General features: G+C 43.9%; 2 protein-coding genes across 10 annotated transcripts in view; both read right to left on the bottom strand.

The window, feature by feature from the left end:
- The window catches only part of Arsg (arylsulfatase G), a 112,973-nt gene extending 109,408 nt beyond the window's left edge, over positions 1-3,565 (bottom strand). For both annotated transcript variants that reach the window (XM_013037898.1, XM_013037899.1), the window contains exon 1: positions 3,472-3,565. The gene's annotated coding sequence lies outside the window, so the exon portion shown is untranslated. The remainder of the gene's footprint in view (positions 1-3,471) is intronic.
- Positions 3,566-7,107: 3,542 nt separating this feature from the next.
- Amz2 (archaelysin family metallopeptidase 2) lies at positions 7,108-15,564 on the bottom strand. 8 transcript variants are annotated; one of them, XM_013037541.1, is made up of 9 exons: positions 15,492-15,564; positions 14,932-15,059; positions 14,162-14,254; positions 13,294-13,576; positions 12,585-12,758; positions 12,366-12,494; positions 9,917-10,080; positions 8,369-8,545; positions 7,108-7,285 (listed from the first exon to the last, which is right to left on the bottom strand). In XM_013037541.1, exons 4-9 carry the CDS (start codon positions 13,574-13,576, stop codon positions 7,130-7,132), a joined length of 1,083 nt encoding a protein of 360 aa, XP_012892995.1. In that variant the 5' UTR covers positions 14,162-14,254; positions 14,932-15,059; positions 15,492-15,564; the 3' UTR covers positions 7,108-7,129. The 8 variants fall into 8 exon arrangements, with proteins under 8 accessions (XP_012892995.1, XP_012893003.1, XP_012893010.1 ...); XM_013037549.1 differs by having other exon boundaries at positions 14,932-15,077; positions 15,520-15,554; XM_013037556.1 differs by having other exon boundaries at positions 15,520-15,554.
- Between the last annotated feature and the right edge of the window lie 12,004 nt (positions 15,565-27,568).

Raw genomic sequence — 27,568 nt, 5'->3', positions numbered from 1 at the left:
TCCTCCAACCACCCTCACCAATCCTATCAGCTCTAACTTTCTAAATATATCCAGGACCTTGAGCCCACAGGCCAGCGTCTGCAGAGCCTCCTTCCAAGCTAGGATCACACCTGCTATGTTAGTCCTCCTGACTTCACTCCCACTACAAACCACCCTGCCTATATTTCCCACTCAGCAGTCAGAGAAGAATCCCTTTAGAGCGCAAGTCAGACAGGAATCCTTAAAGATGGGTGTCAGCTGTGTTGGCCTTACTGACTTTTTTTTTTTTGGTGCCAGTCTTGGCCACAATGCCACTTCCAGCTTTTTGGTGACTAACTGGATATAAGTGTCTCACTGATTTTCTTGCCTGGGCTGGCTTCAAACCATGATCCTCAGATCTCCACCTCCTGAGTAGCTAGAATTACAGGTATGAGCCACCAGCACCTGGCTCTTCACTGACTTTCTGACTGTTCCTGGAATTGTTCCTACGGTCCTAAGCTTTAGCACTTGAAGGTCCCTGGGCCCAGTATACCCTTCCTTTGGATTTATCTATGGTATACCCCTTTCCTTTGGTCACCTCAAAATGTCACATCTGTGGAAGTTTCCAAGGTTTCCATCCATGGTCATCCCAACTTGTGGCTTTGGGCCTGTGGTAAGGACCAACATCATGGCAGGCATGCTTGGCTCATAGACATGACCATTTCCAATTCCTGACTGGCCTACCAGTTTCTAATCTTTTACTCAGAATTTGCTGACTCCTTGATAATCTGTGCCTTCCACTAGTCTATTATTAGGGAAGATTATCGATTTTTGTTCGGCTATACCCCCACAAGGCTTCAAACAGAGCCTAACACATAGTAGGTGGCACTCCATTAAGTATTAAATAAATAAACTGTGCATGAATGAATGAGCTCATTATTTCTCACTGACCTATTTCCCCCCTTTCATGATGTGAGGAAATGATATGTATTTATGATCATAGCTCAAGAGAACCTGGAGTTGGTGTGATGTAGAGTAGCTGGATGGTCCTAAAACACTGAGAGTATGATGCTGGAAACCCATTGTTCCTAGATCTGAAGACAGGTCTCAAAATGCCCAGCAGAAGTAGGCCTGTCAGCCACAAGAAAGAAACACTGTCCACGAGAAAGACTGAATAAGAGAGGAGAAAGAAAAATACTACAATAGGGATACAGAGGTAGTTGTGGAGGTGGAAGGGAAGGGATGGTAGGGGTAACAAAGGAGGCAACAATGCTCAATAGGAAATGTACTCATTACCTTGCTCACGTAACTCTAACCCCTCTGTATAGCATATTTTACTAGGTGGGGCCTCTACTACCTGAGCCACAGCCCTTTGTGCTTTTTGTTATTTTTCAAATAAAGTCTCACTTTTTACCTCTGCCTACCTACATAGCCATCCTCCTATTTAAACTTCCCACATAGCTGGAATGACAGGCATACACCACCACACCCAACTTTTTATTGAGAAGGGCTCTCTCAGACTTTTTGCCATTACTGATCTGAAACTTTGATCTTCCCAATTTCTGCCTCTCAAGTAGCTGGGATTATAGACATGAGCTACCATGTTTTGCTTGTTTTCCAATTTCTTGTTCTGGGGTTTTGTTTGAGACAGCATCCTTTTATGTAGGTCTCAAACTCATGACCCTCTTGTCTCAGTCATCCAAAGTACTAAGATTACAGATGTACAAGGCCATCACTTACAGTGCCCACTGTTTTACTGACACATGGTAATTGTACATATTTAAGGGGAACAGTGTGACATTTCAATACATGTATAAAATGAGATCAGACTAAAGTAAAATGCCTTATCTCTGGCTTATCTACCTCCTCAGACATTTCCATTTTTGGTGTTTTGTTTTGTGTGTACTTGTGTGTTGGTACTGAGACTTGAACTCAGGGCCTGGGTCTTGTTCCTTAGCTTTTATTCACTCAAGGCTGGTACTGTACCACTTGAGCCACAGCTCCACTTCTAACTGTCCTTTCTAGACTGACTTTGAACCGTACAATCCTCAGATCTTAACTCTCCTGAATTGCTAGGATTAAGGTATGAGCCGTCAACGGTGTTGGGAATATTCAAAATGTTCTGTTTTTTCCAATTTGGAATTGGTGTGTACTCTCTTGCTTTTTGCCCCACTCATTCCCACTTTTTCTCTCCCCCCACTTTTCTCAGTGATGGAGATAGGCCTTCAGGCCTCATGAATGCTAAGCAAGTCCTCTATCATGAGTACATCCTTAGCCAGTAAATGATTGGGGGGGGTGTATTTTTTTTAATGTTTTAACTGATACAGGCATGCTTTTCCAAACACTGTAACTCTCATCTTAGTGCTAAGGCAGAAATACAAAGACCCGACTTCTCTGACTCTGAGCAATTCCAGATGGCTCCACTTGATTAGAGAAGTTGAAAGGAAGTTTAATCTTATAAGCCCCTTTATAAACAATATGAAAAAAAATCATTTTGACTTCTGGCTGTATTTTACTTCCATGGGGTCAGGTAACAGGGAAAACACTGCAGAACTGGAAATTAGGAAAACTTTTGAGATGGGCCCCATTTTTTTTACCTTTGGTGTAACTGCACAACACATTTACTTGGCAGACTAGCTTGACCACACCCAGAAAATGAGCAAGACAATCTCCACTTCAGGAACACTTTACAAGTCACTTTCCCAAACTGAAAATGTGTGAAAGGTAAAACCAAGCCCTTGGCAGTGAAAGAGGAGGATTAACAAACAAACAAAACCTGCATAAAGTTCTGCAGGAAGTTCCAGAACCATCACGAACTCATCAGATACTCGAACCAGCGGCTTTCACTATGCCTAGACCTTCACTATGCCCAGTCTTTCTCTCCTGCCAACTCTATTTCCCAGGTTTAACTTTCCAGACAGACTAGAGACTGATCTTAATGTAGAGCTGCTCAGACCAATAGATGAGCCACCAGCCAACTGGGCTGAGCCCCTAAAATGAGACCTGTTCCCACTGAGGCATGCTATGTGCAAAGTATGCCAGATATGGAAAACTTGACATGGTAAATGAATATAAAATATCTCAGTATTCATACTGATTACATGTTGGAGCGATGGTATAGATACATTGAATATGTGACTGAAATTAACTCCACTTGCTTGTGTGTAGGTATGTGCGAGCACCAAATACAAGTGTGTAGGTACTGGGGCTTGAACTTAGTGCCCTAGGCTCTCAGCTTGATAGTTCACGGCTGTGCTCTACCACTTAAGCCACACCTCCAGTAAGGCGTTTGCAGGTTCACTGGAAACAGGACTGGCTAGCAGTGGCGACCCTGTAGGCACGAGCCACCAACACCTGGTTTGCTTTTATCTTAATTTTGCGTGTGTTAATTGCACTAAAAAGTTAAACTCCGTGGCCCGCATTATCTTCCTACTGGCCTGTGCTGCTCTGGATAGCAGAAACCTAAAGGGTGACTACGTTTCCAGCTTTGACAAGAGAACGGAAGCCACTCACTGCGGGCGCTGCCACCTCCATCCGGATCTTCCGAGGCCCAGCTGGGCCCTGGGCTCCGCGGGGCTCGGTGTCTAGGAGGGGCGTGGCCGCAGGCTCCCGGGGAAGGAGGCTCTCCGGGCACCGGAGGCTGCGAAGGAGGAGCGGAGGAGGTTACCCGGGGTCTCGGGCACCTGGGCAGGCCGATGCCGACTCTGCACTTCTGCCCAAGGGGAAGTCCCGGCAGCCGGACGGGCGGAAACAGGTGGCGGCCACTGCAGGCGCCGCGCGCGCGTCCGCTCTCCCCGGGCGCAATCCGGGCGGGCGAACGCTTCCTGCGCGGGAAGGGCCGGGCAGGGCCGGGGAGGGGACGCAGGGAGGGCCGGGCAGGGCAGGGCCGGAGAAGGGGACGCAGGGGAGGGCCGGGCAGGGCAGGGCCGGGGAGGGCCTGCGCGCAGGGCCAGCTATAGCAGTCCCGTGGCCGCCTGCTTGGATTTTAGCATCTGGGCTCCTAGCTCCAGTCCGCTCCCGCCTCTAAGAGCATTTCCGAGCTGGCGATTTCGAAATCGGCCACACCAGGGGCTGGGGGTGTCGCTCAGATGGAGTTGCCTTGCAAGTTGGAGAACCCCAGGACCGCCACCACAGAAAAAGAAAAGCCCGTGCTTCGGACGGCAGGCCGGGGCCGCACGGAGAGGCCCGGCCAGCCTGGCTCACCTGGCGCGAACCTGCAGCTTCATCCAACTGCTACGATGATCCCCGCAGCCGAACCAAGTAAAAAGGCGGATCGACAAACCAGGGGGAAGCCTTGCTACTCTTCCGTTACCCCTCTCTCCTAAAAGTGGGGCTTGAGGGTTATTTTTCCCCTTCGTGTGTGTGTGTGTGTGTGTGTGTGTTTACACGCGAGCACAGTATTGCAGTTTGAAACTAGGGCCTTGTGCATGCTAGGCAAGCGTGCCCAACCTCTGTACTACTAATACAGACCTACAGGACTAGATGTCATTCCCTTGTTCGACAATGAACAAAAATGTATGAGAATGGGCCATAAAGTTCATTGTTCAGGAGGGAGTAACTGGGGGAAAGCAAAGGAAGGGGTGACATTGTCTCAGAAAGAGAAAGAGAGAGAGAGAAAGGAAGGAAGGAAGGAAGGAAGGAAGGCATACTCATTACCTGACTTACAAAATGGTAACCCCTCTGTACAGTACCTTGATAATTAGCATATTATTCAAAGAAATAAAACTCAAACAAAATCTTTTTTTTTTTTTCCCGGTCTTGAGGCCTGAACTCTGGGCCTGGGCGCTGTCCATCAGCTCTTCAGCTCAAGGCTAGCACTCTACCACTTGAGCCTCAGCCCCACTTCCGGCTTTTTCTGCTTATGTGGTGCTGAGGAATTGAACCCAGGGCCTCAGGCATGCAAGGCAAGCACTCTACCACTAAGCCACCTTCCCAGCTCTCTAATTAATTATAATAGCAGACTTTTTTTTTTCTTGTTGTTTGTTGGTTTTACTGAGACAAGGAAACACTGTGTAATCCGGACTGACCTGGGACTCACTATGTTGCTGGCAAAGACCTCAAGTTGAAGAACCCCTGCCTCACGTTCTAGAGTGTGCACCATGCCTGGCTTCAAAACAACATTTTTCTAACATAACTGAAGTGGCTTAGGGTAACAGGGCCACGTGAATGAGAGGAAAAAGAATGAGCAATTACAGTCATTATAGTCAATGTACATTATGTAAACACTCAACTATGTAACTTGAGGGTAGAAAGGGGATTGGAGAAGCTGGGAGGATGGCAGGCGTGAGATTGATCAAGATGCACTGCACTCATAACCTGACTTGTGGAACTGAAACCCCTTTGTACTACATAATAAAAAAAAAAACAAAGACTCCTGAAAAAACAATTTAAAGCAGTTTAATCAAGTTAAAAATGTGGAACGTGGGGCTGGGAAGTTGGCTCAGTGGTAGGGCGCTTGCCTTGCATGCCTGAGGCCCTGGGTTCGATTCCTCAGCACCACGTAAGAAAAAAGCCGGAAGTGGCGCTGTGGCTCAAGTGGTAGAGCGCTAGCCTTGAGCTGAAGAGCTGAGGGACAGCGCCCAGGCCCAGAGTTCAGGCCCCACAACCGGACCCCAAAAAAAATGTGGAACGTAAAGGAAATCATTAAATATAGACTGCGCCTTCCAACAGACTGCGTAGATAACAATGGTGAGAGTTTTGGTTTCAAAGCACAAGGAAAAAGAAAAAAAAAAAGAAAACTAATTACCCTTAAGTCTGAAGATGGCAAAGTGGAAAATGCTCTTAGTGTCAGCTCACAGGCAGCCAGGAAAACGATATAGTCTCATTCCTACATTTCCAGGACATGGTGATATAGCAGAGGTGGTTTTTCAAGTCCAAGCTTATCAACCTGCTTGCCACCATGGCAACTGTCACTACCTGCAGGGTCTCCATCATGGGAATCATGGCCTCCCAGCAGATCAACTCACAGCATCCTCTCCCCATCAAACACCTCACAATGCAAACTAAGCAAGGCATTACAGGAATAAGCCTCAATCTTCTCTAAGCTATAGACTGAGAGCACACACATAAACATAAATATCGACCCAAGATCAGTTATAGCTCAGAATGGCAATGTAACCTCACCCCAAGGTGCTGTAGGCCAAGTATCACTTATATTCTGTGTGTGTGTGTGTGTGTGTGTGCGCGCATACACAGGCACTGATACAGGGGTTTTAACTCAGAGCCTCAAGCTATTGCTTGGCATTTTCGACTCAAAGCTCTATTTCTGGCTTTCTAAGGGTTGGCTAGAGATACATGTCTCTGAGGTGTGTCTACCTGGGCTGGTTTTGAACCATAACCCTCAAATCTCAGCCTCCTGAGTAGCAAGGATTTCAAGTGTAAGCCACTAAAACCCGGCTCTTATAAATATTTTTGAGGGGGGGGGGTATACCTTAAACTGTTAAAACTGTCACAAGCTGTTGCTTTTTTTTTTAGAGAGAGATCAGCTGATAAAAAGCAAAGAAAGAGATGAAAAGCACCCTAGAGGGTAGGAAATAATCACAGAAAAAGAGGGGTAGAGAATGAAAGACGAGCCTATGGAATTTCCTAATGGTGACCTACGAGGGACAGCAGCATCTCTTCTAAAAACAAAAGCCACCCCTGCAAGACTGTTGGTTTATTCCCTGAAACATATATAGAGCTACTTTTAAAGTATTTATTTATGTAGTAGCTAGCTATTACTAATCTTAGCTTTCTTGTGAGACGTAAACATTTTAAAATAGAAATGATGTACTTACTGCCTCAGAGCAGGCTAGTAAGATAAAATGCTTTTTTTTTTTGGGTCCGAATGTGGGGCCTAAACTATGGGCCTAGGCACTGTCCCTCAGCTTTTCAGCTGAAGGCTAGCACTCTACCACGTGAGCCACAGCGTCACTTCCGGCTTTTTTTTTTTAATGCTTAGGTGGTGCTGAGGAATCAAACCCAGGGCCTCATGCATGCAAGGCAAGTGCTCTACCACTGAGCCACTTTCCCAACCTGATAAAATGCTTTTTACTATCCACAATGAACCTCCTTTCAGTCCTGCTACTTAAAAGAAGGTTCTAATCTGTTACTCAGAATGGGCAAATGGGTTTTTTTTTTTCCCCAATAAAGGACTCCACCCAATGAAAGTAATATGCAAGGACTGATTTAATTACTCCTGATTTTGGAGAACAGCAAGGCATTTTACCACCCACTCTCTCCATTCCTTAAAGGCTTCCACTGGTTTCGGCACACTCACGGCATTCTCACAGCTGGGCTTTGGAGCTGGCGTGTCAGTGCATTCCTCATCGATCCACCTCACCAGTGCCTGGAAAGACAGAAAACTTTCACATTTTATTTGCTCATCTACTTTTTTTTTTTTAATAGAATTTTGTGCTGGTACTAGGGCTTGAACTCAGAGCCTAGACACTGTCTCTTAGCTTTTTTTGCTCTATCATTTGAGCCAAAGCCCCACTTCAGGATTTTTTGCTGGATAATTGGAGATAAGAGTCTTACAGACTTTGCTGCTCGGGCTGCCTTCCAACCAGGAACCTCAGAGCTCAGCCTAAGTAGCTAGGATTACAGATGTGAGCCACCGGCACCTGGCAGATGTACACTTTTTTGTGTGGCAGTACTGTGGTTTGAACTTGGGACCTCATACTTGACTAGGTAAGTATTGTACTGCTGAACCACAGTTCCAGCCCTGAATGTAGACATTTAAGTCCACACACATACATACCAATATGTGTGGACACACATGCATACATATGAAAATTACTTTTCCTCTTCTCTCTTAAAGGAAATCATCCCCTCCTCCTAAAGGGCATAATCACATATGCACATTTATATGACTTACAAAAATGAACTTTACTACACATATCAATATTTACTTTTTTTTTTTTTTGTCAGTTGTGGGGCTTGAACTCTGGGGCTGAGCGCTGTCCCTCAGCTCTTCAGCTCAAGGCGAGTGCTCTACTACTTAAGCCACAGCGCCACTTCGGTTTTCTAGTGGTTTGTTGGAGTTAAGAGTCTCATGGACTTTCCTGCCTGGGCTGGCTTTGAACCACGATCCTCAGATCTCAGCCTCCTGAGTAGCTAGGATTACAAGCATGAGCCACTGGTGCCCAGCCTCAATATTTATTTTCTTTTGCAAAGTCAATTAATCTCTCCTGTCCTAAATAGATTGGAAATAAACTGTCACCATTAGCCATTGAATTGTAAGTGTGAGACAGAGTCAAGATGAAGTTTTTAAGGGAGAGGATTCTTTGCTTTTTTTTTTTTTTTAAACCACAACTTCCTGGATGTTCCTACAATGATTTCCTCTGATAAATCATCACCCTACAGGATCTAATAGAACATATCAGCTTGCTACTTAAATAATCACTTCCCTCCAATCAGCCCCCAAATTTACCTTGTATCTTTCTACAATATTGAAGCCAAGAGCACACTGTAACTTGCGCAAGCAGATAGGGCAAAGGTTTAGAGGACGCCGATCAGCTTCCTCCAAGTGGTTGGAGCCTTGCATTAAGCATGCAAGCCACTGGCAGTGTCTCAGTCCAAATATGTGTCCAATCTCATGGGTTAAAGTCTGCAAGACATTCAACACTGTGGCATTACAGCACCACCATCATCAAGTTACACATCACTTTGCCTGCTTTTCCAAGAAACAGATTTACAGGAATTAACTCAGAGTTTCAGATCTCCAAACTTAGTAATCCATCGTTTCCTAAATGTCCCAATGCCTTACTTGCTTTGCTTAACATCCTCTGGACCACACTTTGTCCTTCCATACTGCTGACTGTTGGATGGTTAACATCATCTGGAGGGAGCAGTCTTGGGTGTTGTGGGAAGCTTTCCAGCATTCCTGGCCTCTGTCCACTAGATAACAGGAGAACCCTCCCCAACTGTGGCCATGGACAATGTCTCTAGACCCCTGGATAGTAAATTCATCCTTGGTTGAGAACACTTAACTCTAGGTCAGGTTACTTATTACAGTTCAGATCTTGGGCCTTTTCCACCCCCCACCCCCCACCCCTGGCTCCAACTGGGAGGAAGAGTCGGGACTTGATCTGCTGGTAATAAGGACACTACTGGAACCTTCTTTGAGCTTAACAGTTCTAAGAGGCTTATTTCTCAAAGCCCAACAAATAGTTCTGGGGAAAGCAGAACATGTTAAACTATGAAACTAAGGGGGAAATGGGAGGACAGGCTTTCCAAAGGGCTGCAAGCTGTGTGTGTTGCAAGGAGCAGGAGGGAAGGGAGATGTTAGGAATTGTCACAGAAGTTTTCCCGGAGAGGCCAGAAAACAAAGGTTCTCCAGCCACAGAAGTTTTCCCGGAGAGGCCAGAAAACAAAGGTTCTCCAGCCTCCATGGGAAGGAAAGCAGTTTTTCTGTGATCATAGCAGCCGCCTGAATGAGAATACTGGAATCCAAGAACGATTAACTGTGAGGACAAAGGAACAGCCCAAGTCTGCCTATGGCAGCAGGACCAAACCTTGCACCAGTATTGTAAAGTTTGTTGTAAAGGCATCCAGTTAAAATTCTGTCTTTATTGATTTTTTAGTCCAGCAAGAGCAACCAAAAGTATACAAATGATCCAAATTCACTTATGTACTTGATAGTATATGCCCTAAGCAATTACAATCTCTCATTTATTTTTTTAATGTTCTTGTAGTTTTTTTGGTTTTTGTTGTTGTTGTTGTTTTTTGTCAGTCATGGGGCTTGAACTCTGGGCCTGGGTACTGCCTCTCAGCTCTTCAGCTCAAGGTGAGTGCTCTACCACTTGAGCCACAGTGCCTCTTTTAGTTTTCTGGTGGTTTATTGAAGAGTCTCATGGAGTTTCCTGCCCGGGCTGGCTTTGATCCATGATCCTCAGATCTCAGCCTCCTGAGTAGCTAAGATTATAGGCATGAGCCTCCAGCACCTGGCTTGTTCTTGTAGTATTTTTAAACAACTTACCTTACAGGATCGCAGCAGCAATGCACTAGTGATGTCAGGGACACAGTAGTTATTAAAGATGGAATAGTCACTAGAAGATACTCTCTTAGGCTTCTTCACCTTGCCCTTATAGTGGGAGCTATAGAAATCCTTGCCATACCTGGCAAAGCTGAATATCCCCACACCTGTAAAGAGAACAGCACCCACAGGTGGAGGGTGAGATTCCTACAGGAAGATGCTTGCTAGAACATCTACTCAAGAGAGTGCACCTCGGTGCTACTATTCCCAGAGTCTAATACACTTAGGATTTGCCAACATAAAGAGGACTTTTCCCCCTGGTTTCCCTATCGGAATCTTTATCTGCTACCCAATTTGCTTTCCTCTGTGAAATTTAATGGTCAAAATGAAAAATGTCGAGCCAAGTGCCAATGGCTCACACCTATATTTCTAGTGGGGAGGTGGAGTGGGAGGAGCTAAAAATGGGAAGATTACTGGCTCCAGGCCAGTGTAGGCAGTAAACTTTACTTCTTAACCTATCACTGGATGCAAGAGTCTGGGCCTGTCATGGCAAGCAAAGTGGGAAGCTGAGGTCAGGAGGACAGAAGTTCCAGGCCAGGGTAGAAAAGTCCCTAAGATGTCATCTCCACAAAGGGACGCTGGACAAGGTGGCCCACCCCTGTGATCCTCACAACTACAGGAAACATAAAGTAGGAAGATTGCAGTCCAGGTGTGTGTCTGGGTGGGAAGTGAGTCCCTATTCTAAAAAAAATAACCAGTGACGAACAAGGCTGGAGGCATGGCTCAGCAGTGAAGTGCCAACCTAGCCAAGTGCCTTTAAACTCCAGTACTACCACCCCCCCAAAAAAAATTGTTTTTTTTTTCAAAAGCACTCTAAATGGAGTCATGAAAAATAACCCCATGAACACAGTCATGATGATTACCTGCAGAAACAACACACAGATCTCTGCTTCACTCATGTCTAGCAAGGGCTCCTGGCTTCCTCTCATGTCCCACCTTGGCCCTTGATATCTCAAAAATATGGTTTGGAGTACGACTTTGGGCATTAACCTCCTCCTTCCCCCTCAGTCTTTTGTAAAGTATAGCACACTTCTATTTTGTGGGTGGTATCCGGTGACCAGAATAAATACCCTGGTCACTGACTTCCTGTGTAACATTTACAGTTCTATCTACCATCTCTGCCTGCACAGACTGCACAGCTTGCCGCATAACTCACTGTGGGAGACTGTTGTATAACTGGACTTGTTTACATGATCGCTTTTATTTATGCCACTCTTTCAGCTCCTTCTTTAATCATGTTCCATTTTGCTTTGCAGTATTGGGGATGGAATCCAGAGCCCTGCTCAAGCTAACCAAGGGCTCTGTGTTCTTAGCCCCTGACACTTTTTTTTTTTTTGGTAAGGAAATAAACTCAGAGGAAGTTTATCCACTGCAATTTGATTCAGAAGAATGTTCCTTACCTCATTTTCAGAAAGTGAGAGGTGAAATGTAGGATAAGGTATTATTCTGGAGGTTAAGAAAAAAACTACATCAACTCACATACTTACTTAAAGTGACCTCCTCTGGCCAAACAACTGTGAGACTACTTTATATAATAGTATTGTTTGGACAAGTATGCCTTCTGTTTCTTACAAATAGATAACCACTTTACTAGTAATAAATGTTTCTCAATTTTAAAATATCCAACTTCAAACCTGTGGTATGATACTGTCTCACTGCATCTCAGAGTCTCCCTGCAACTTTACCAAGTCTCATCATCACAAAAATCTTTAAAAACATATCCTTCTCTCAAAAAAAATAGTTGAAAATAGAAATAAATGTATCCTGGCCTCAAAGGTACAAGATAAACTAGCTAGCAATAGCAAAATTGGGTCTGAGTGTTCTTCCTTAGCTTTTTCACTCCAAGTTGATGCTCTACCACTTGAGCCAGATCTCCACTTCCAGGTTTCTACTGATTAAGTGGAAATAAGAGTCTTTTGGGCTTTCCTTCCCCAGCCTGGCTTTAAACCACCACAAGCCTCAGATCTCAGCCTCCTGAACAGTTGGGATTATTGGCGTGAGCCACCAATTCCTGGCCTTGAAGTTATTTTTAATGTTTCCATTTCTGCCAGGTTAACAACTGAAGGAGGAACTTCTGGTTAAAAGTTAGCAAGAGAAAAATGACCCAATATCCAAGACAGCTTGTTGGTAGGGTCATGGCAGGGGAACTGCCTGTAGGACTCTCATGTGAAATAGGTAACATTACCTCAAGGTCAAACAGCTAGGGAGAAACCCAGATCAGAGTCTCTGGAGAATCTACTTCCCACAATAGCATGAATGGTCCTTCATTGCAAATACCATACAGTTTTAAATATCAAAGCTATCATTGGCTAGAATGCTTTCTCTTTTAATATCTTCAAATATTCTCACGTTACAGAAGTTTCTACCATCAAACAATGTCAAAAAGGAATACCATCCGTCAAAGAGGCCTGTCCAAAGACAAAGTTCCATGAGTCTCTTGGGTAAAGATCTATCATTGTTATCCCCACAACACAGAAGGCATCTTCACGTTTTTTCTTTTTTAAAAACGTCAGGATATGTCCTATTTTAAAAAGAAATATATATGTGTGTTTGCATACATCATACATGAATTTCCTTTGGTAAATTCCAGCTGTAAAGTTGTTGCATTCACCTGCATGAATCTGTAGGTTCTGTGTGTGATCGTTAACTCGAAAGGAACACTTTGTGGCAGAAACAGACACTGGTTCTAGGAGTTTTACTGTCAGACCATAGAAAAATGCTTCACAGTAGCTCTTCAGCCACTTAATATATTCTTCGCTGATAACTCTGGTGTTTGCCAGAGATCCTATAATAGTGGAGACAATTTTAAGACTTTACAATGATCAAAATATCCAATCTCGCCTTCACTCTATAAGCTAGTAATTTGACATTACAAAAACAATAATCACTATGTTTCTAAACACAGTTACTGGTGGCAAAATGTTCATTTTTAAGTCAGTTTAGTACAAAACCTCTTCAATGAGCATCACAAGTGATCATAATCTATGCCAATATCACAATGAAACCCTTCACTTTGGTACAATCACACACTAATGCAAAATACTGACAAGTGGACTGCTGCCTAGCATGTACAAGGTCCAAGATTCAATTTCCAACTCTTAAAAAATCATAAAAGTTTGCCACTTAAACCAGGTGTAATGGCACATAACTATAATCCAAGTACTTGGGAAGCTGAAGTAGGAGAATCTTGAGTTTGAGGCCAGCCCAGACTACAGTTCAAGGGGAGGCCAAAACAGGCTTGCCTCCACATGAATCAGGCCAACAATCCAAAGAGTCTCTGACCACAGCACCACTGCAAAGCAAATCACACAAAACCATACCTATAGACTGTATATAAATAGTGTGCTTCTCTGGAGTCGGTGTCTTTCTGTAGGCATCACTGAAAAACTGTTCAAAGTCTTGGGGAACCTCAGGGTGGGAAATAATCCAATCTGACTGTGATTGAAAAGTAATAGGCTTAAAGAGATCACTGGTTGGCTGGAAAGCTTCATTCATTAAGCGTTGTTCCCCAGCATCTAGTTTCTCATACTGTGACACAAGTACTGGGTTCTTTGAGATGAGGGCAGTTTTTAGTGTCTGTTCAGAGTGCCGAAATACGTACATCTGGAAAAAAAAAGATAGATAAAAACACATTGGGGACTTTCATCTATTCATGAGATATACATTTCTCATTGCTCCCTAGATTGGTATGACTGTAGTAGTTTCTCTACTTTCTGTTTCCCTGGGGATATTATCCAAGGCATTGAAAACCATTCAATCCATCCTCATACAGAATCTGTTTTTCTTATAAAAATTAGTGGTGAGCCAAGGTGGTAGTGCACTCCTGTAATTCCAATATTCAGAAGGCTGAGACAGGGTTATCATAGTTCAAGACCAGTCTGGTCTACACTGTGAGACTGTCTCCAAAATCAAACCAAACAACCAACCAAAGAAGCAAACAGAACGTAATGGTGTCCTAATATCTGATGTTGCTCTGTCATTTGAGTAATAACCACAATATGAGGTGACTCATTAGAGCCACATGAAATAAACTCATTGTTTCCAGTGTGACTCAAAGATAGTCAACAATCGAACATAAAGAGAAGGCATCTAAGTACCCACTTCTGTGACTTAGCTGCAGGCTGACAAGCTGTCTCAGCTGCCTCAGTCATGACACTCTGGGGATGTCTAATCAAAAGCCAGACTCACAATGACAGTTGTCTTCCATTCACTTTGTGCTCCTATGTACAGCTTTCATCCTTCAGTTGAGTGGATCAAACAGATGTAATACCAGGAAGGTTTCTGAGTTGGAAAAGGAAACAATTGTATTATCTCTGTCTCCATCCTATCAGATTTTCTGATTATCTAGGTTTTCAGTTTAGTGACGTGAGAGCTAAGAAGAAATGTTAAGCTGATTTTTATTCTCTGGAATCAATTGAAATTCTAATTTGCACATAGAATCATCCTCATTACTACATATCTGGGGTAAACTGTGACTTTTTTGCATTGGTAATATGGCTTGAATTCAGGGTCTCACACTCCTACTTGGCTTTCTCTATTCAAGACTGGCACTCTGGGCTGTGAATGAGGCTTAGTGGTAGAGTGCTTGCCTAGTATGTATGATGCCTTGGGTTCATAACCAGAAAAAGCCATAAGTGGTGCTGTGGCTCAAGTGGTAAAGTGCTAGCCTTACACAAAAGCAGCTCAGGGACAGTGCCCATGTCTTGAGTTCAAGCCCCAGGACTGGAAAAAAAAAAAAAAAAGACTTGCCACTCTACCATTTGAGCCACAGTTCCCATTTCCAGCTTTTTGGTGGTTAACTGGAAATAAAGAGTCTCACGGATGTGTCTGCCTTGGCCTGGCAGATCCTCTGATCTCCGCCTCCAGAGTATATAGGTGAGAGCCACTGGCACGGGGCAAAAATCTGATTTCTACGGGATAGTAATATAAAACAAAGCGTTCTCTTCTAGCCCACCTACCTTTATAAAGGAGGAAGGCTTCATTGAAGTGTTTCCCTTACAAGAACTAGCATATTCGGAAAAGTGTTATGGAGGCCTCTACTTTTGGAAAAGCAGGGTGAAAGGTCAGGAGGCCTGCATGTCCAGGTCTAATACGGGTGGAGACGCTAAATTAGAAGAGGGGCAGAAGAGGCAGCACAGGGTCACCACCGGGGGGAGGGGGAGGGGGGAGAGAGGGGAGGAATGGTTATGTTCTAAAATCAGGAATATCCCAGGAGACAGGGTCTGATCACCCTAGCTGGTTGCCCATAGCAACTCCCATTTCGGGCTCGGTCCAGTCCAGGCGTGACCCAGTCCCCGCGTGAGGGTGGGGTGGGGCCTCTCCCGGGACTCTCGGTTGGCCTCCTCTCCTCCTCAGGAACCTTATCAACTAAGCCCGGGCCTCGCACGGGGTGGCATCCCGCCCCCGCCCGCGGTCCTCGCAGCTTCCGCCGCGGCCACCCCTCCCACATCCGCACCCCTCCCTACCGACCGCGGCCGCTCCTACCCCCGCCCCGTCCTCTCCAACTGGGCTGTCCTACCCTGACAGGCCCCGAGCGCCCACCTCACCCGGACAGGCCTCGCCTCGGCTCCACCCTCCCGCCTCCCGCGGCCGCCCCAGCACGCGTGCGTCCCCTCCCTCCCCGACCCCGCCCACAGGCGCCGCCGCGCCCCGCCGTCTTTAGTTCCGCCCCTTCAAGGCCTCCCCCCTCCATTCCGGATGCGTCCATTGGTCCAATGCCTGCCCGCTGCTTTAGCTCCGCCCCCAAGGGCCCCGCCCAACGGGTCTCGCCCTGTTCGCGTCACGCCTCCTCGCCACGCGCGGAGACGCGCGGCCGCTGCGGCCGGCGGGGAGCTCGAGTTTGCGGTCTTCCCTGAGCGGCTGGTGGCGGGAGGGCGACCAGGTACCGAAACCCGCCCCGGTTCCTCGCCTTCTTCCGCTCTGGCCCCGAAGGCGGCGCCGCGGCCCGCCCCCGTCCCCGCCTTTTCCCCCTCTTGCCCGGGAGGGAGCGCCGCGGCCCGGGTTCCCGCGCCCGGGTTCCCGCGGGCCGGGCCGGGTCCCCCCGGGCCGCTGGGACCCAGCCACCTGCGGCGGAGGCCGCATTTCCCTTCGGGCCCGCGGGGACCGCCGGCCGTGGTTTTTGCAAAGCGTGGGGCCTTGAGTTAATGTAACCACCGCGTCCAAAAGAAGTCATCCGCGTCGGCGGGTTGACGCAGAGCGGGGCCCCTGCGTGTGTGTGGGGACCTGCATGCGCGGGCGGTGTGGCTCTGTGGCCTGTGAGGCCGACAGACCCGCCATCCTCCAGGGCTTGGGGGTTCCCGGGAAGGTAAGCAAGCTCTGACCCCAAGGGATCCTTCAGCCCCGAGCAGTTGAGCGAATCGAAGCACAGGGTTTCCCCCCATCAATACCTCTCCCCTCACCTCCCCCAATCCCCACGTGCACCTGTGTGGCCCCCCTGATGCAGGCCACCCGCCAGGCATCATACCTGGTGGTTGAAGCCTTGGAAGTTGTAGAACTTTAGGGGCTTCCAAGCAAGTCGACACCCCCCACACCCTTCTTACCTCCTGACCCTTTCCAACCCCATTCCTTCTCCCCCAGGCACCATCTCATTGGTCCCTAACAGTTTCTTACCAAGCAACCGTGGGGAAGCCCTATTAAAAATCTGTTTTCCAAAACCCACCTCTGCCCTCTGGTTTTCTTCCAAGATTTCACCTTAAGGAGCATCTTATTTTTATTTCTCTCTGGGCCCCGTTTTTCTCTCGTAGCCCGCCCTCAAAAACATTACTGTTTTGTCATGTAGTTAGTACATGCCTATCATCTTAGCTACTCAGGGGTTTGAGATCCGGAGGTTCACAGTGGGAGTGAGGGGGAGTCTGAGAGATTCCATCTCCAAAATAACAAGGAAAAAGCAGGCAGGGTTCAAGTGGTAGAGCATTAACCATAACCAGCTAGTTCTTCAAGGGGGAGGGGAAGCACTCACATTCCTGTTTTCATTTTCTCGTTATTGCCCTGTCACTGCAAAACAACTACCGGTAGGTACTCTTTGAGGTCAGGACAATTTGCCATACTGTTATTTCCTCATCCTAATTCTCCTTCTTAGTCTTCAGGAATGACACACATGGTTTCTGAATGACTTCAACACTTTTCATATTTTTACCTCCTCTATTCTTAACCCCTGGTTGACTCTCCTTAGAAGATGTTAACTTGGTGTATTTGATCTTTTCACCTCCTAGGATCACCCAGCCTCTTATTTATTTACCCTTCTAGATGTCTGAAACCTTAGATTTTTTTTTCTCTTTGATTACCGTACCCTGAATCCATTCCTCACTAAAATGCGTCATTCTGTAACTGTTCTCAAAATTTCATATTGAGAACACTGATATATTCTTTTACAGTGTTTGAGAACTAGCAAAGAACTTATACTAGCCTGTTGACCTGTATCCTACGAGCCCTTTGGCCTAAAGGTGGAGATAGCTTGAAACCTCTACTTACTGGCCTGTGAACTGTTCCAATTAATCTCCTGATTGTCTCTACTTCACAAGATGGAGATGACAATAGCACAGACCCTATGGGATTCCAGGGAATAAATGAATTCCTTTGGACGTAGTAGTGCCCTTTGACTGAATGACTGACCCCTAGCTTCCTAAGGGGTCCTTTACCTCAGTTACTTCCTCTTCAGTAAACTCTCCTAACACCACCCCTCACTATAAAGCCCTTCTGTTTGCTTAGTGTCTAGTGCATACTGCTATCATGGTCCTTAGTGAAAGAATTATAACCTATTTCATTCCTGATGTGAGAGCTTAAGGATAATGACTTTTTTCCAGGTACCTGAAACATAAAAGATAGTCATTAGGACTTAAAAAAAATTTTTTAGATAGCCCAAGCTGACCTGGAACCCGTAATCCTCCTGCCTCAGCCTCCAAGTGCTAGTATTACAGGCATGTTCCACCACTTGGATAGTGGACTTTGTGATTGTTCAAAAATGTTCTGCATGGATTTAAAGTACCTAATATTTGATTTTGGTCTTTTCTTTTTAAACCCTAGTACTTAGGATTTCTTAGAGCTTTTTTTTTATAAAAGAATAAAGGAGCCGGGCACTGGTTGCTCATGCCTGTAATCCTGGCTACTAAAGAAGCTAAGATCTGAGGATCACAGTTCAAAACCAGCCCAGGCAGGAAAGACTGTGAGACTCTTATCTCCAATAAACGACTCAGAAAACCGGAAGTGGTGCTGTGGCTCAAGTGGTAGAGTTCTAGCCTTGAGCTGGAGAGCTGAGAGACAGCACCCAAGCCGAGTTCAAGCCCCATGACCAACCAAAATATAAATAAAAAAGGAAAACATTTTCTAGTAAGATATGTTTTGATTATTAACATACAGGCACAGAATGAACTATAGATATTCAAGTGTACTACAGGTTTTGATTTTTAGAAATTAGTTACAGGGGCTGGGAAGGTGGCTCAGTGGTAGAGTGCTTGCCTTGCATGAGCCCCTGAGTTCAATGCCTCAGCACTGCATAAGCAGAAAAAGCTGGAAGTGGTGCTGTGGCTCAAGTGGTAGAGCGCTAGCCTTGAGCTGAAGAGCTGAGGGACAGCGCCCAGGCCCAGAGTTCAGGCCCCACGACTGACAAAAATTAGTGTTATATGTATAGGTACATATATGTGTGTATATATACACATACAAATATAGTATATATATGACATGTACACATATACATACACGCATTTTATGTGTTAGAGATGTAAGTGCTCTCACAGTACTTGCCTAGTATTCACAAGGCCCAGGGGTTGGTCCCTTGCACCATGAAACAACAACAACAAAATGAGTGTATATGCCAGTGATGCACCATAAAAAAAGAAAAATTCATAACAAGAAGACTAGACACAGGGAAGAAATGCAACATACATGGTAGTGAAGTATTTAAAAATAGTCTTTACAAATCAAAAGGGAAAAGGTGAACACCAGGGTGTAAAAATAATCACAGAGGGCTGGGAAGGTGGCTCAGTGGTAGAGCGCTTGCCTTGCACGCATGAGGCCATGGGTTCGATTCCTCAGCACCACATAAGCAAAAAGAAAAAAAATGGAAGTGGCGCTGTGGCTCAAGTGGTAGAGCTGAAGAGCTGAGGGACAACGCTCAGGCCCAGAGTTCAGGCCCCATGACCGGACCCCCCCCCCAAAAAAAAAAGTCACAGAAACAGATTATTTGGTTTGTTAACAGTGTTCAACTTTACTAATGAAATGAAACCCACAACAGAACTTTTTCCTTACTTACCAAATTTGCAAAGCTATTTATTTTCAAATAATTTCAAGATTATAGAAAAGTGGCAAAAAAAGAAGAATCTTATGTAATATTAACCCAGGTTCCCAACTGTTAACATTTTACCTTATTTGCTTTAAAGTAAAAATCAATCTCTCTCTCCCTCTCCTCTCTTCTTTTTGCTGAACGATTTGAGAGTAAACTGCACACATGATGTTTCTTTCTCCTAACTACTCCAGAATATATTTCCTAAAAACAAGCACATTATCACCGGTAGCCAGAGCACAATTAAAACATGAGTTTCTAGTGATATATGAAATTCCCATCTAACATCACCAGGTTTATTCTAGTTTCCCTATTACCATATTTTTGATACCTTTCCCAGTAATAAGCCTGGCTCTCACTGCCCTGTGGTAGAATATGCACTAAAAGTAATTTCAAATTGCTAATCCATACTGTTGCAGACAAACAGTCTTGCCAATTAGCACTCTTCAGTAATTATTTATGGTTCTTATAAACCAGAGAATATTATCTGTCTCATCCTTCACTGTACCTTTTAGCATAGTAACCTTATTAATAAGATATAATTAGGGTCTTTTTTTTGGTGTGTATTTTACATTCTGTTTTTAGTATTTTCCTTCAATCTTGTTATTGCTTCTCTCTCTCTCTCTTTCTTTCTTTCTCTCTTCCTCCCTCCCTCCTTTCCTTCCTTTCTTCCTTTCTCTTTCCTTCCTTCCTTTGATTGCATGATACATTAGCATAATTATTAAAAGGTTTGCTTTTGTTGTATTTTATTTTTTGGTGGTATTGGGCTTAAAACTCAGGGACTCATACCTCTGTCCTTTCTAGGTGATTCTCCCTTTCCTACTTTTTTCCATCCCCTTTCAACCCTTCCTTAATCCACAGCTGAATTTTGTTTACCCTGACATGCTACTAGTTATTCGCTAAAATTAGCCATCAAACTATCATTGCTCTTCTTAGTTCATTGATTATATTTAAAAACCTTAAACATACAAAAATATTCCAAGTACATGTTTTTCAAAGTATGGAAAGAATAATGGAAAGTAACAGTTTTCACCCTACAACCAACTTCCTAAGCTAAGGCTCTCAGCTCCTGGGCTATTTTCCCTAGTATTCATCTCCGTGTTTTTAAACTGTATGTATAGTGAGATAATCTGTAAGTTTGTAGGGAGTACATATTGATCTGTTGTCATGACTCCTGTGACATCTCACATCCTCTTGATGTTATATCACAAGTTTTAGTTGAATCTAGTCAGTATTTATATCATGATGATTACACAAACATTGATCATTGTGTTGAACTACAACATGTTGCACTATACCCATGTTTCTTTGTTCCAGACCTCTTTATCATTTTACTCGCGTTTATTATAGTTTCATTTCTGTGATTTGATTTCTTTTCAAAGTGGAATAAAATTTACCTGTTTTATAGTTACCTCCCCAAATCTCTACTGTTTTTAAAAAATGGTTCATCATGTCTTTTACATGTTACTGTTTTCTATGTAGCCCAGGTACTGGGGTTTCATTCTTCTCTGCTATAATCTGAACTTGTCCTCTGTAGGTCTGCTTCAGAGCTGTCCCCTGGAAGGCAACCTTACTCATTTGCTGGTTCTCCTGTTTCTTACATTTGTAACTTCTGTATCTTCCTCTTTCTTGGCTTACTCCTTTAGCTTTAGTAGCACATCTCCCAGAACTTTCTAGAATAAAAGCGTATAGAAATAGTTTGAGATCTAGCATCTCTGAAAATGTTTGCATAGTTAGTAAGGAGTTTCCCTGAGTTTCCCTGAGTAGCTATGGAATTCTAGGTTAAAAATAATTTCCATTCAGAATTGTAAAAAATTTGTTTCAGAGGGGCTGGGAAGGTGGCTCAGTGGTAGACTGCTTGCCTTGCATGCATGAAGCACTGGGTTGGATTCCTCAGTAGCACATAAGCAGAAAAAGTCAGAAGTGGTGCTGTGACTCAAGTGGTAGAGTACTAGCCTTGAGTTGAAGAGCTGAGGGACAGTGACCAAGCCCAGAAAAAAAAATTGTTTCAATTCATTCTGACCTCTATTGTTGCTACTGAAAATTTAATGCTATTTTGTCTTCAGGTCCTTTGTATGTCACGGGCTATTTTTAAAGTTTGACAAGAAATGTACTTATTATCTTACTTATGTAACTGTAACCCCTTGGTATATCACCTTAACAATAAAAAAAATGTTAGCGTCTCCTTTTTGTCCTTAGAATATAAAAGACTTGCCTTTAACTGAGCTTTTCCCCCCTGTTCATGTTGTAGCTCACTTAGTAGGCCATCTAATCCCTCTTTCCTTTTTTTTTTTTTTTGTTAATCTTGAGATTCTTATCCCTCCATTCTGAGAAATTTTTCTTTTCTTTTCTTTCTTTCTTTTTTTTTTGGATATGGGGCTTGAATTCTGGGCCTGGGCGCTGTCCCTCAGCTCTTCAGCTCAAGGCTAGAGCTCTACCACTTGAACCACAGCACCACGTCCCATTCTGAGAAATTTTTCTTGAACTGTTTCTTTGATAATTTCCTTTCCTCTATTTTCACTAGATGTTCGACTTTCAGGATCCTGTCATGTTCTTACGTTTTCCTTTTACATATTTCCATCTCTCTTTTTGTACTATTTTCTGAAGTTTTCATCAATTACTTTCTTTTTTTGAATATTTATTTTACAGGATTCTATATCTTAATAGTCGAAAGTTCTTCTTATCATCAGTGTTTATTTTGCATCTTCAATGTTTATGTCTTCTCCAAAATTCATTTGTTAAAACTTAATCCCCAAAGTAATAGTATTAGAGGGAGGCCTTTTTGAAGTGGGGATTGATTAGGTCATGACAGTGGAGCTCCGGTGAATAATATTCATGCTTTTTCTAAAGGAGGCCCCAGAGAACCAGCTCATTCTTTCTACCACATGAGGAGAAGAGGCATTACCTATGAACCAGAAGGTAGGCCCTGACAAGATACCAAGTCTGTCAGCACCTTGATCTTGACTTCCCAGCTTCTAGAAGTGTGATCACTTTCTGTTTCTAAGCTGTCCAGTCTGTGGTATTTTATTATAGCACCCTGAACTGACTAAGACATGTCCTTTCTCATTTTATGAGTTAACTATCTTAACTCTCTTTGGATAGTAACTATACTGTTTTTGAAGTTTTGTTCTGCTATTTCCTGTGTTGGTCTTTTATATGTTACAACATCCCAGAAGCCTCTGGAGATCCTTGACTATCTGTTAATACTTCAGTTGGAAGCACAGAAATCTGGTGGACAATTCAGAGTACATGAATTGGGGGCTGTTCCTTAGGGTTTTCATCTCTCTCTTCCTCCTCATTCACTGGGAAGAGCCTCCTCAATGTCCAAACATGAGTCTCCTCTCTGTGGGCATCCTGGATTTCCCAGGGAAGGATCATTTCCTGTCTGTTCATGTTCTAGAAGTAGGGTGCAGTTGGAAGTTAAAGAGTCCCACAAATACCGGGCGCTGGTGGCTCCTGCCTATAAGCCTAGCTACTCAGGAGGCTGAGATCTAAGGATCACGGTTCAAAGCCAGCCTGGGCAGGAAAGTCCATGTGACACTTATCTTCAATTAACCACTGGAAAACCGGAAATGGTGCTGTGGCTCAGGTGATAGAGCATTAGTCTTCAGCTGAAGAGCTCAGGGACAGCACCCAGGCCCACAGTTCAAGCCCCAAGACCAACAGCAACAAAGAGTCCCAAAAATGTGTGTAACTTCTGAATTTTTAACTCCCTGCTTTCCATTCCTATTCTGCTGACCCATTTTAATGTGAGAATACTTGAAGAGGGTGAGTGCTTCTTGTCATTCCCCTACTAGTATGAATTCGTATCTGCTCTGCTTTTCTGCCAGCCCTTAGTTGATGTCAGCTACTAGGAAGCAGTAACAAGTGGGAAGCTTAGGGTCACAGACTCCTTCCACAGGAAGGAGAGCATCCCAGAGTGTAGAAGGAGCTTCGGGAAGGAGCCTGCAACCCAGGGAATAGAGCCCAGGACCCAGATGGGAAAAGGCCAGTGGGAAGATGGAAAAGGAGCCTGTGGTTCATTTATGCTTAAGGATAGAACTAAAAGGGAGCTGGAACTAACCAGTCTTTTTGCCCTACAGAGACCCTGCTCTGTAAGATCCAGAGCGCTCTCCCAGTAGGAACTGAACAGCCTGTGCAAATGAACCCAAGCACCCAGTTACCCTAAGAAAGGTGGTTTCTAGGGAAAACACATTCTTTGTTCCAAACAGCCAACATACAAAATAATCTTTTGGACCATGTCCTGCTTGTAAACTGAGACCCAATTCTTCTATAATGGGCCAGCTCTGGTAGTGCCAAGGGAGAAAGGCCATTAGCAAAAATGAAAAAGCAAGAAAGAGTCCATTAGGTTAACAGAGGATTTTTCTGTCCCTTATTATTTATGATTTGTGACCTCAGTTACTGTTTCCTGGAACAAATGTTATGATTCTTCTTTAGCTTCTGTTTACTGGAGCAAATAGATGCTTATCAACAGTAAAGCTACAGATTGCTAGGCAGCCAGCAAGGCCTTCAGTGCTGTGTCCTCTTTTGTCATCTTTGATGTCTTATGGGGCAAGTTGTTTTCTGTGCTTAGTTTCCAAAACATACCACTGTTTGATGTGTATGCGTATATACACGTGTGTTTGTGGTATCTATATCTATAATATCAACCTAAATAAGACCATGTATATTATATATTATACATCTGTAAATCCACTAAACAGAAACCATTGAGCAAAGGCAGACTTTCATTTTTACTCTAGGACTCAGGAATTGTGAGCATTTAAGAAGATGCAGGGGGAGCTGGGAGATAGAGGGAGTTAAGAAGAAAGTCCCAGTGGTCTCTGTGACCACAGGAGGATCTGTGATCTCCCACCCACTGCTTTGAGATCACAGTATGATCTCCTGCTCTGTAGCTGTGTCTAAAGTTTTCAGTTTTTCTTTTGGTGTTCCCCTTTCTCAGCAGCTTGAATGAGACACACAAATGAAAGAGGAAGTGTGTCTGTACTAACCAAACATAAAATAGCCACCCACTCAATCAGTGACCTCTATGGAAATATTGTCATCTGTGTCCTTATAGACTTACTGGGGGAGGGAAGGGACAGCTGCGGCCCAGAGCCAACCAGCTTCCTTTTGGCCTGGTCATCGAGGAGCAAGAGAGACAGGTGTCATCTTCCTGGAGGTAGAAGGAAATTAGTCCAGTACCAGGGCTTCGATCAGACTAAGCCAGGTAAGGCATTCTAGCCTTGGGTACCCCTTAAGGGTCCTTCTGTAAGCTTGAAACACACACACACTCATACATACACACAGCCAGTGTGGAGGTAGCCTAGGCTGTGTTAGATGACTGAACTACTTTATGGGGTTACTCTAGCACCACAAGCCATTAGCCTGAAGTTCTGTGTTCCAGACAGCCAGCAACTCCTCACTGAACACCTGTGTTCCCCTTCCCCCCTCCTAACCAAGGCACAGGACTGGGAGGTCCACCAGAGCCCTGTGGCAAGTGACGGAAATGAGTGTGGTGTAGAGGAAACCAGAAAAAAGTGTCACCAGTGACATTAGTGTGGGATTAAAACACGTATTTCTTGTGCAATATGAACATTTCTGTTTCAGTCAGCACAATGGAAGGAACTAGTAAGACACCATAGAGAAGGGCAGAAGGGTGGGCAGAAAACCACAGCCATGCCAGGTCCTCCAGCCCAGAAATAACCATATGAATGCTGGATGGACTTTTAGACTTTTTCTCATATGCCTTTTTCACCAGAATTGAGACAATATGGGATTCCAAAATATACAGCTGGCTTTCCTAGTTTTTATTCTGGGAAGAATGCTCCATGTGTAATGGTGTTCATACCAGCATTGTTTATAATTCTGAATCCTGAAAATTAATGGTTATCACTAATGTCCCTAAAGAAAGTCAATATTTGGTTATAATCTCACAATAAAATATTACAAGTCCATCAGAAAGAGGGGTTTCATACTTTTATTTATTAACATGGAAGGATGTGTCTAAGACCTTGCTGAATTTTTAAAGTTTCAAAACAGCATATGAATTTTATATTTATATAAAAACATAGGTATGTATGTGTAAAAAGTGTCTACCAAAGCATCTCTCTAAAAGATGGACTTTCTGTGTTTATTTTTTTTATATTTTAGAACTACTTATAAAATTTTGTGCAGTGAACATTTACTCATTTTATATTTTATGTTTCATTTTATATTTATATTTTATGTTATATTTATATCTATATGTCTTTGGGAGGGTAAGGGGGACACAGAAATAGAGGGACAAAGAGTGAACAAATGCAACAGTGGTACTCACTAGACACTATGTTGAAAATGAACTATACAACTTGTGGGTAGAGACAGGAGGGAAAAACAGAACAAGGGAAGGGGTGATGTCCAAAAAAAAAAATGTACTCTTTACCTGACTTATGTAACTGAAACCCCTGTGTATATTACCTTTATAACAGTACAAAAATTAAAATTAAAAAAGTATTCACTTTGAAAAAATTATATAAAGCTGTATTTATTGATATAAAACATATCCATTATATAGTGAGTGAAAATGAATTACAGAACATATATTCAGCCATTCTTGTATTTTATAATTTTGTATACAGTTGCACATCTTTTAGTTTTAAATGCAAAAATATATAAATTTGTACAGTTGATATATAAATATATACATAAATTTTATGCATATTTTAAACACACTGAAAACATGACTTAAGGCTATGAATTCAGTCCCCAATATTGCCCCCCAAAAATGAAAGTTTAAAAATTAGTTATCTTCTATCTTGCTTTAAGTGATAACTATGTTATAGTTGAAACAATGATGACATTTCCATTTCTAGAGAAAAAGTACCATTTGGGGCTGAATCTTTGAAGAGGCTGAGCAGTCCAGGACAGTGATGGTTGAGGGGACAGCAGGTACACAGGCTCAAGGTCACAGTAAATCATGGGTCCTGTGCTGGCAGGAATCACCCTGGCATCAGATACCACAGTATTCTCTGCTGGTAACCCTCCCTTTGTTTTTCTTTCTTTCTTTCTTTTCCTTCCTTCCTTCCTTCCTTCCTTTCTTTCTTCCTTCCCCTCTTTCTGTCTTTCTTTCTCTTTCCTTCCTCCTTCCTTCCTTTCTTCCTTCCTTTCCTTCCTTCCTTCTTTTCTTCCTTCCTTTCTTCCTTCCCTTCTTTCTTCCTTCCTTCCCTGTGGGGCTTGAACTCAGTGTCTGAACTCAGTGTTGTCCCTGAGCTCTTTTGCTCAAGACTACCACTTTGAGCCACAGTGCTACTTCCAGTTTTTGAGTGATTAATTATAAATTAGAGTCTCACAGGGACAATTCTGCACCAGCTGGCTTCAAGCCTTGATCCTCAGATCTCAGCTTCCTGAGTAGCTAGGATTATGGGTGTGAGCCCCTAACACTCTGCCTCCCCTTGCTTCTCTGGATCACTGTTTGTCCCAGACTCCCAGATAGCCAGCCAGGCACCTAAAGGGGCCCTGAAGGCTTGGGGTACAGTTTACTATGTTCTTGTTGCGTGGGACCTCCATGAGTACTAAACCCTCCTATATCCTGGTATTCCTGAGGCTCGGGCTGGAGTGCCCCAGAGAGAGCTTTAGTCTATGGTCAGTAGATTCTTGAACTTGGGTTCAAGCTAGGATTCTTCCAGTTCCTGAGTGGTTCATCTCCAGCAAGATACTTCACATCCCTAACACTTAATGTCTTTACTCCCAAAATGGAGACAAGAAGCTCTTCCCCACAGAATTCCTGAGAGTTCGCTAAGACTTGGGAACAGCCCCTCTTGCTGTCATAGCACAGATGCCACAACACAACAAACTCGCAAAGCCCTGATCTCCATCAAGTTCTTGGCAATGAGCACTTGTGACATATCCTTGAGGCTGGACACGGATACACTGACACATTGGTCACATATTCTAATCATGGGAATGTTCTCTGACAAAACATGAGATTGATCTGAGTCACTCTGGGTGGTTTAATTCTTGAGGCCTGAAACGCTGCAGGAATGATCGGACATACTATATTTGAATGAACATAAAGCAATGATGTTTAGTCATTTGCACCCAAGGAGTTTTCCAGCTGTAGCCCTACAGATCCTTGCTTCTGAAATAGCCGCTGGTAAAAACAATTTCCCTTTTACTCGTTGGTTTTGTGTGGGTGTACGTGTGTGCCTACACTGGGGCTTAAACTCAGGGCCTTGTCCTGCTCTCACTTAGCTTGTTCACTCCAGACTGTTACTTTACAACTTGAGCTATAGTTCCACTTGTAGCTTTTTGCTGGTTAATTAGAGATCAGAGTCTCATCGACTTTTTCTGCTCAGGGT

Source organism: Dipodomys ordii, unplaced genomic scaffold (assembly GCF_000151885.1).
Source record: "Dipodomys ordii isolate 6190 unplaced genomic scaffold, Dord_2.0 Scaffold7, whole genome shotgun sequence".
NCBI lineage: Eukaryota > Metazoa > Chordata > Mammalia > Rodentia > Heteromyidae > Dipodomys > Dipodomys ordii.
Note: the sequence above shows the minus strand (reverse complement) of the source record. Positions and strands in the feature narration are given on the sequence as shown.